Raw genomic sequence first — 8254 nt, forward strand, 5'->3', positions numbered from 1 at the left:
TTCATGCTAACACCTTTCACAAAAGTTATTTATAAGACACCCAAGACTCATTTTCTTCCATAAAATTTCAGAAAACACCCTAAATACTCTCATAGAAAAACCCTAGACTTTCAACTATTTTGCAGAATAGACCCCTCATTTGAAAGCTCATGCTTCAAGGACCTCAAAAGTACAAAAATCATCAACAAAGGACATGGAAATTGCTTACTTGTGAGTGTTTCAAGTTGCTAAAAATTTTGAAGTCCAAAACCTTTGACAATGGCTGAAAAATCGGTGGAATGAAGAGAGAGAATGAAAGAAAAAGATGATAGCTAGGTTTAGGTATTATTATAATACACCTTATGTCATCAAATTTCACTTAATGTTGACTTTTCAACATTTTCCATCTACTATGGCACGCCATCACCTAATTAATGGCCCAAATTCACTTTAAAAACCCCCAAACTATGATACATGGCAATTTGGCACCCTTAGTTATCAATTTAAGACTTTTGCACTTTATGTGATTTAGTCCTTTTTCGCAATTGGGGTCACCAACGCTAAAATTAGCTCACCAAATTTTTCATGCACTATAATAAACATGCTACGACTCTATTTTATTAATAAAATAATTTTTCTGACTTCGGATTCGTGGTCTAGCCCCCAAAATCGAGCTGTTACAGATCGGATTTGGCGTGTTACAGTAAAAATAAATTGATATATTCATTTCTTTAAATGTGTAAAATTAAATCAAAATCAAAGTTTTATGTATACATTTGAACCAAAATAAAAGTTTAATATGTATAATTGCACAAAATTAAAATTTATTTATCAAATTATATCTTGAATTAAAATTCATGTATAGTTTTGATATTTATCTCTAATAATTATAAATTTATAATTAAAATTAAATAATAATTTTTAATTAATAAATAATAATATGAGCAGAATTGGATGATATCCAAGACTGAATCCGAATCAAAACGCTAGGCCCTTGAACAGAAGCCCACATAAACTGGAACGGATACAGCCCGCATTGCCTGAAAGAGGCACCAATATAAACTCAGAACAATTTCTCTAGGGTTTCAAGGCTGTTTCTTTGCTCTCTTCTGCACCTGCAATACAAAAACAAATCGAAAGGGCATCCCCGTGCTTTTGCTCCCTTACTTGGCAGCCATGGTACATTTTTTCTATCTCTTTCTTTATACATGCGGACGCTTATGCGTATGTGCACGACTGAAGTTCTATTTTGTTTCTTTGGATAGATTATTCCAGAGAAGAATCGCAGAGAAATCTGCAAATACCTATTTCAAGGTTCGTATGCTATTTTTCTGTTTCTTATTTGCTTGATTGGTTTAGTAACTCTAGATTAATTCCCATTTCATTGTGAATAGTCTTATTATGTACACACTTGTTGATGACAGAATGAAGTTAGTTTTTATTTTTATTTTTAAATTTATGCTGTTAAGAAGCTCTTAACAGAGTTAGGATTTTTAGTTTTAGTTTTCCCCATGTTTTTTTTGATACCTCAAAGCAGATCTCAGCAGATTATTGTCTCGTGTTTCACATTGTAAATTGCTTGTGACTTTATAGAGGGAGTTTGCTATGCAAAGAAGGATTACAATCTTGCAAAGCACCCCGAGATCGATGTACCCAATTTGCAGGTCATTAAACTGATGCAGAGCTTCAAGTCCAAGGAATATGTCCGCGAGACTTTTGCTTGGATGCACTACTACTGGTACCTTACTAATGATGGAATTGAGTTTCTCAGAACTTACCTTAATCTTCCATCCGAAATTGTTCCTGCTACTTTAAAGAAATCTGCAAGGCCACCGGGTAGGCTAGGCGGCCCACCTGGTGATCGCGCTCGGTAATGCATCTTGTGATTGTTATCTTTATTGTTCCTTGCTTTGTTTGAAATTCAATCTTTCTCTTTTAGTTTGTTTGTGGTTGTGAGTGAATTGAAGTATTTTGCATGTCTCAATTTTAGGGGTCCTCCTCGCTTTGAAGGAGACCGACCAAGGTTTGGTGACAGAGATGGGTACCGTGGAGGTCCTCGTGGGGGTGACTTTGTTGGTGATAAGGGAGGTGCCCCAGCAGATTTCCAACCATCATTCAGGGTAATATTAAATTTGGTCTCAGAGTTTGATGGATTAGAAGGATTGAATTTATTTCTATGTTATTATTAATTTGGTTGAAGTTACCTTTTTATTATGGTTGTTGATTTTGTATGCATCAACAATTTAAAGTGCTTCACTATCTGTTTGGTATCTTCTTGCTGCTTTAGTTGCATGTTAAATTTAGGCAATGAAAAGCATTCAAGAATATACATATAATAATTATAGTGCTTAGTTATTTTCGCACTGACTGAACATTCTTCCCTTGGTGTGATGACTTAGGAGAACAATTTCTGAATGGAATTCATTTTGCTTAGACATGGTAAAGAAGAAAGTATTCAGATATGTTGTTCATTGTGTATCGATTATAGTGGTTATTATGGCAATAACGGGTTTTGAGTAGAACTCAGATTTCCTTACTCAGAGGCGCTAAACTGTAATTTTTGTTGTTATGTTGAACATGCGGTGATGTGTGTTGTTCTTTCTCATGCCAAGTCTCACTTATGCTTGGCACTGGTAACTGATGGCTGCTTGCATTAATGATTTTGATTCTGTTTTTCTGTTGTGCAGGGCCCTGGTGGAAGGCCTGCCTTTGGTCGTGGAGGTGGAGGTTACAGTGCAGCTCCATCTGGTTCGGGTTCGGGTTTTGCTTGAAGCCAATGCTTATCTTTGCCTGGTTCTTTTTAAAGCATAGTATTTAAAAATCTTAGAGCTAATTCCTATTTTGTAGCCGGGTTCAATGTTGAGCTTGTGAAATCTATAATTTTGCTTGGAGTTTTGTGGAAATGGAACTCTTGTTGCTCACTTTTTTACGTTAATTTAGCTATTATATAGATATTGTGAACATTGTTCAAGCGTAAATTTTATATATCAACCTTTGCCATTTTCTATTGATAAAAATTTAATTGTGTAAAAAAAATTTGTATAGAAATACCATTAGCAGAAAATCATAAATTTGTATGTGACAATTTTCACAACCAAGGAATAAATTAAACAACCGGAAACAAGTCATTGGTTGTTTAAAATATTAGATAATTATTTTTGTAAAGAACCATTAAAATTATGGCAAAATTGCCTTAGATATTGTAGTATTAAATTGGAAAATGGCAAAATAGCTTCAGATATTATAATATTAAATTGAAAAATTTGCAATAGATTTGATTTATATTAAACAAGATATAGAAGAATTTGATATACAAATTAAAGAATTATTAGAAAAAGAATTAATAAAAAAAATCAATAGTCTAGATTCTAGTCCAACCTTTATAATTAGAAATCATGTAGAAATAAAAAAGGAAAAGCTAGTATGGTCATTAACTATAAGATTAAATCAAAATATTATTTTTTATGGTTATTTTATTTCAAGAAAAGATGTTTTAATTAATCAATTAAAATATTTTAGTAAATTTGACTACAAATCAGGATTTTGGCAAATCATGCTAATAGAAGAATTCAAACTTTTAATAGCTTTTAGTACACCCATGGACATTACTAATGGAAAGTGATGTCATTTGGATTATGTAACATACCAAAAATATTCCAAAGATGGATGGATTCTATTTTTAATAAATATAAGAAATTTTGTGTAGTTTATATAGATGATATTTTGATATTTTTAGATACTCTAGAATTACATAGAAAACATTCAAATATTATTTCTCAAGAATTAATAAAACAGGAATCATATTAAGCCCTAAGAAAATAGTGCTAGAAAAAATAGAAATATAATTTTTAGGATTAAAATTATCTACAGATGGTTTTAAACTATAAGATCATATTATAGTAAAAATAAAAGAATTTCCTAAAAAGATTGAAGATAAAAAATAGCTTCAACAATTTCTAGTAATTATAAATTATAAAAGAAATTTCTTTCCAATCTATCAGAAAAAATAGGTATGTTATGAAAAATTAAAAAAAAAAAGAAGATAAAATCCTTTATATTTACCTAGAAATATGTACTTAAAGAAGATAAAAAAAAAGAAAGATAAAATCTGAAGCAAAACAGATTCCAAAAATATATTTACCTAAAAGAGATAAATTAAATTTGGAAACAAATGTCTCAAAATCATTGGGGATGCATTTTAAAAGTAAAAACAATAAATAATGAAGAATTAATATGTGGATATAGTTAAGGAAAATTTAAACCAAAAGAAATTAATTATGTCATATTTGAAAAAGAATTATTAGCTCTAAAGAAATGAATAAAAAATTTTCTTAGTACCTAAAGAATTTATCATAAAAACTTATAATCAGGTAGTTAAACATTTCCTTACTAATAAAAGTTTGGAAACTATTCCAAGAAAAATTTGATGATATAATGAATTATGTAATTTTAATTTTGAAGTTTTATATGTCAAAGGTACTAATAATATTATTGCTGATTATCTTAACAAGCCTTATGGATAGAGGTAAACAACCTCTAAAAAAGTTGGTGAGTGAACTACAGTCAATAAAAAGCCCAACAAAGGGAACACATTCAAATAAAAAAAATCCTAATCAAGGGTTTGTAACAATACCTTCTAGAGTACTATTTTATACTAATCAAGGATATTATGTTCCATATCTAATGGTAAGACAACCAGTTGGAATTTCAACTTAATTATCATTTACATCACAATCGGTAAGTCAACTATCTTGGTCACAAGATTCAAATTCAGCGTACCAAACTAGTTATGCTGAAATTATTCAAGGAGCAGACATTTTGTGAGACAGAAAATTTGTTGAAACCACAACAAATTCAAGAAATAAAAGATTTTTATAATCCAAACTTATTATTATAATTAGAGTTTTATTAATGAAATATGGGAAACTCATATTACTGAGCAAAGAGCAAACTTTAGAAGAACTCTTACTAAGCTTTCACAATTTCAGTTGAGAAAACAACTAAAGAACAAGTCCTTTTTTTTTTCATTTTAGGACTGAATTACACTAGTCACATCTGGGATTTACATATACAACATATATTACTGTAACTTATAGTATGCTAATTTTACATTTTACGCGATTTAGTCCTTTTCTCAATTTGACCACTTAAACGATAGAATTAACACACGAAACTTTCATACATACATATTCACATGCTAAAAACATCAAAAATAATATTAAAATAATTTTACGGCCTCAAATTTGTGGTTCTAAAACTACTGTTCCGATTTAGCTAAAACTAGGCTGTTACAACTCTCCCCCTTAGGGATTTTTGTCCCCGAAAATCTTACCAGTGAATGGGTTTAGATATTTCTTTCTCATAGCATCCTCGGGTTCCTACGTAACTTCTTCAACCCCAAGTCGATGCCATAATACTTTCACTAGCTCTATTCTTTTGTTTCTCAACTCTTTGATCTCATGAGCTAGAATCCAAATTGGTTATTCACTGTACAATAAGTCTGACTGAATCTCAACTTCTGACAGGGAATTAATATGCAAAGGGTCAGATCCGTATTGTCAAAGCATCGATACATGGAATAAATTATGAATCTTTTAAAACTTAGACAACAATGCTAATTGATAAGCTACTGGTCCAACTCACTTGATAATCTCATACGGCTCGATGAATCTCAGACTCAATTTGCCTTTACGACCGAATCGAAGTATTTTCTTCCACGGAGAAACTTTTAAAAACTCTTTATCCCCAATTTAAAACTCAATATATTTCTGTTTCAAGTCTGCATATGATTTCTGTCAATCCGATGCTGTTTTCAAACTTTCACGAATCTCTTTCATTGTCTGTTTAGTCTCGTTAATCAAATCGACCTCGTAAATCTTATCCTCACTGAGCTCAATCCAATACAATGGTGTTCTAAACTTTCGACCGTATAAAGCTTCGTAAGTTTCCATTTTAATACTCGATTGAAAGCTATTATTATATGCAAATTTAATCAACGACAGATATCGTTCCCATGTACCTTCAAACTCAAGGATGCAACATCTTAACATATCCTCGAGTATCTGAATAATCTGCTCGGATTGACCATCTAGTTGCGGATGAAAAGCAGTACTAAAGTGTAGCTTTGTACCTAGTGCATCTTGTAATTTCTTCTAGAAATGCGATGTAAATCTCGGATATCTATTTGAAACAATAGAAATAGATACTCCGTGTAATTTCACTATCTGAGAAATGTACAACTACCCATATCGCATCTTTCTTACTTAAAGACATAGGCAAACCTAACACAAAATCCATCGTGATTCTGTCCCATTTCCACTCAGGAATCATAATCGGCTGAAGTAATAGATGGTACTTGATGCTCAGCTTTAACTTACTGACAGATTAAACATTTTGAAATGAATTTATAGATATCATGCTTCATACCAGACCACAATTAAAGTTGTTTCAAATCGTTATACATTTTTGTACTTCCCGGATGAATAGATAATCGACTACTATGTGCTTCGTTCAAAATCATCCGAATTAGCTCTAAATTTTTTGGAACACATATTCAGTTTTTGAATCTTAAAAAGTCATCATTATCAACTCGAAACTTTGAATCAGAATTCAAATCACATTGAGCTCTTTTAGCTAATAATTCATTATCAACTTTCTGAGCTTCTCAAATTTGCTGAATAAATAATGGTCTCGCTTTCATCTCAGCTACAATGGAGCCATCATTAGAAAGAGCCAATTGAGTGTTCATTACACGTAGTGCAAACAAAGATTTCTGACTTAAAGCATCAGCTACAACATTAGCATTTCCCAGATGGTAGTCAATCACTAATTCATTGTCTTTGAGCAATTCAAACTATCTTCGCTGTCACAAATTTAGATCTTTCTGAGTCATTAAGTATTTTAAACTCTTGTGATCAGAATAAACATGACATTTCTCACCGAACAGATAGTGGCGCAAAATCTTCAACACGAACATAATAGCTGCTAATTCCAAATCATGTGTCGAGTAATTCTTTTCATGTGGCTTTAACTGTCTGGAGGCATAAGCTATGACTTTATCTTCCTGCATCAAAACACAGCCCAAACCATTCAACAATGCATTGCTATAAATTACAAATTATTTACCTGATTCTAGCTGAACTAACACTAGAGCTTTGGTTAATAAAGCTTTTAGTTGATCGAAACTTTTTTGGCACTTGTCCGACCACTTGAACTTAACATCTTTCTGAAGTAGTCTCATCAACAGAGTTGCAATAATTGAGAAACCTTTTACGAATCGTCTATAATAACCGGCGAGTCCCAAAAAGCTTCAGACTTCGGATACATTTCTCGGAGGCTTCCAATCTAATATTGCTGAAATCTTGCTCGGATCCACTCGAATACCCGATGTTGACACAATATGCCCCAGAAACCGACTTCGTGAACCAAAATTCACATCTACTGAACTTTGCAAACAACTGTTTATCACGCAAAGTCTGTAAGCACTATTCTTAGATGTTCAGCATGCTTGGATTCATCACGAGAATAAATCAAGATGTCATCTATAAACACAACTACAAATCAATCCAAATACGGTTTGAAGATTCGATTCATTAGATCCATAAAAACAGCAGGTGTATTCGTTAGTCCGAAAGGCATAACTAAAAACTCATAATGTCCGTACCTCGTTCGAAAAGCAATTTTTGGCACATCAGAGTCTTTAACTCATAACTGATAGTAACCTAATCTCAAATCTATCTTTGAAAACATTGTAGCCCCTTTCAAATGATCAAACAAACTGTCTCTTCATGGCAGAGGGTATTTATTTTTGATAGTCGCTTTATTGAGCTGTCCATAGTCGATGCACATTCTCATAATTTCATCTTTCTTTTTCACAAACAAAACCACTGCACCCTAGAGAGAATAACTTGATCATGGAAAACCTCTATTAGTCAACTCTTGCAACTGAGCTTTAAACTCTTTTAACTCGGTTGGTGCCATTCTGTACAAAGCTATCAATATTGGAGTTGTTCCCGGCACTAACTCAATACCAAATTCAACCTCTCGGATTGGTGGTAATCCCGATAACTCTTTAGGAAACACATCTGGGAAGTCACACACAACTGGAACTGATTTGATCTTCTTTTCAGTCACTTTCGTATCAAACACATAAGAAAAGTAAGCTTCACAACCCTTTTTCACATATTTTCGAGCTAACATTGAAGAAATCACTACCGATAAACCATTCAGATCATTAAACTCAATCCGAATTATCTTATCATTCTAACATCTCAGA

The 8254-nt window shown here is 32.3% G+C and overlaps 1 protein-coding gene across 1 annotated transcript; it reads left to right on the forward strand.

The window, feature by feature from the left end:
* Positions 1-948: 948 nt before the first annotated feature.
* LOC107888271 (40S ribosomal protein S10-1) lies at positions 949-2900 on the forward strand. The gene is made up of 5 exons (XM_016812333.2): positions 949-1158; positions 1245-1293; positions 1573-1849; positions 1970-2099; positions 2667-2900. The coding sequence occupies exons 1-5, from the start codon at positions 1156-1158 to the stop codon at positions 2748-2750; spliced, it is 543 nt and encodes a 180-aa protein (XP_016667822.1). The 5' UTR covers positions 949-1155; the 3' UTR covers positions 2751-2900.
* The last annotated feature ends 5354 nt before the right edge of the window (positions 2901-8254 follow it).

The sequence above is a fragment of the Gossypium hirsutum genome, chromosome A09 (genome assembly GCF_007990345.1).
Source record: "Gossypium hirsutum isolate 1008001.06 chromosome A09, Gossypium_hirsutum_v2.1, whole genome shotgun sequence".
Taxonomy (NCBI): Eukaryota; Viridiplantae; Streptophyta; class Magnoliopsida; order Malvales; family Malvaceae; genus Gossypium; species Gossypium hirsutum.

Bases quoted from the DNA above. Each gene is read 5' to 3' on its own strand.
- LOC107888271 (XM_016812333.2), top strand. The intron at 1,294-1,572 runs GTTCGTATGCTA...GTGACTTTATAG, and splicing joins CTGCAAATACCTATTTCAAG to AGGGAGTTTGCTATGCAAAG. The intron at 1,850-1,969 runs GTAATGCATCTT...TCTCAATTTTAG, and splicing joins CCACCTGGTGATCGCGCTCG to GGGTCCTCCTCGCTTTGAAG.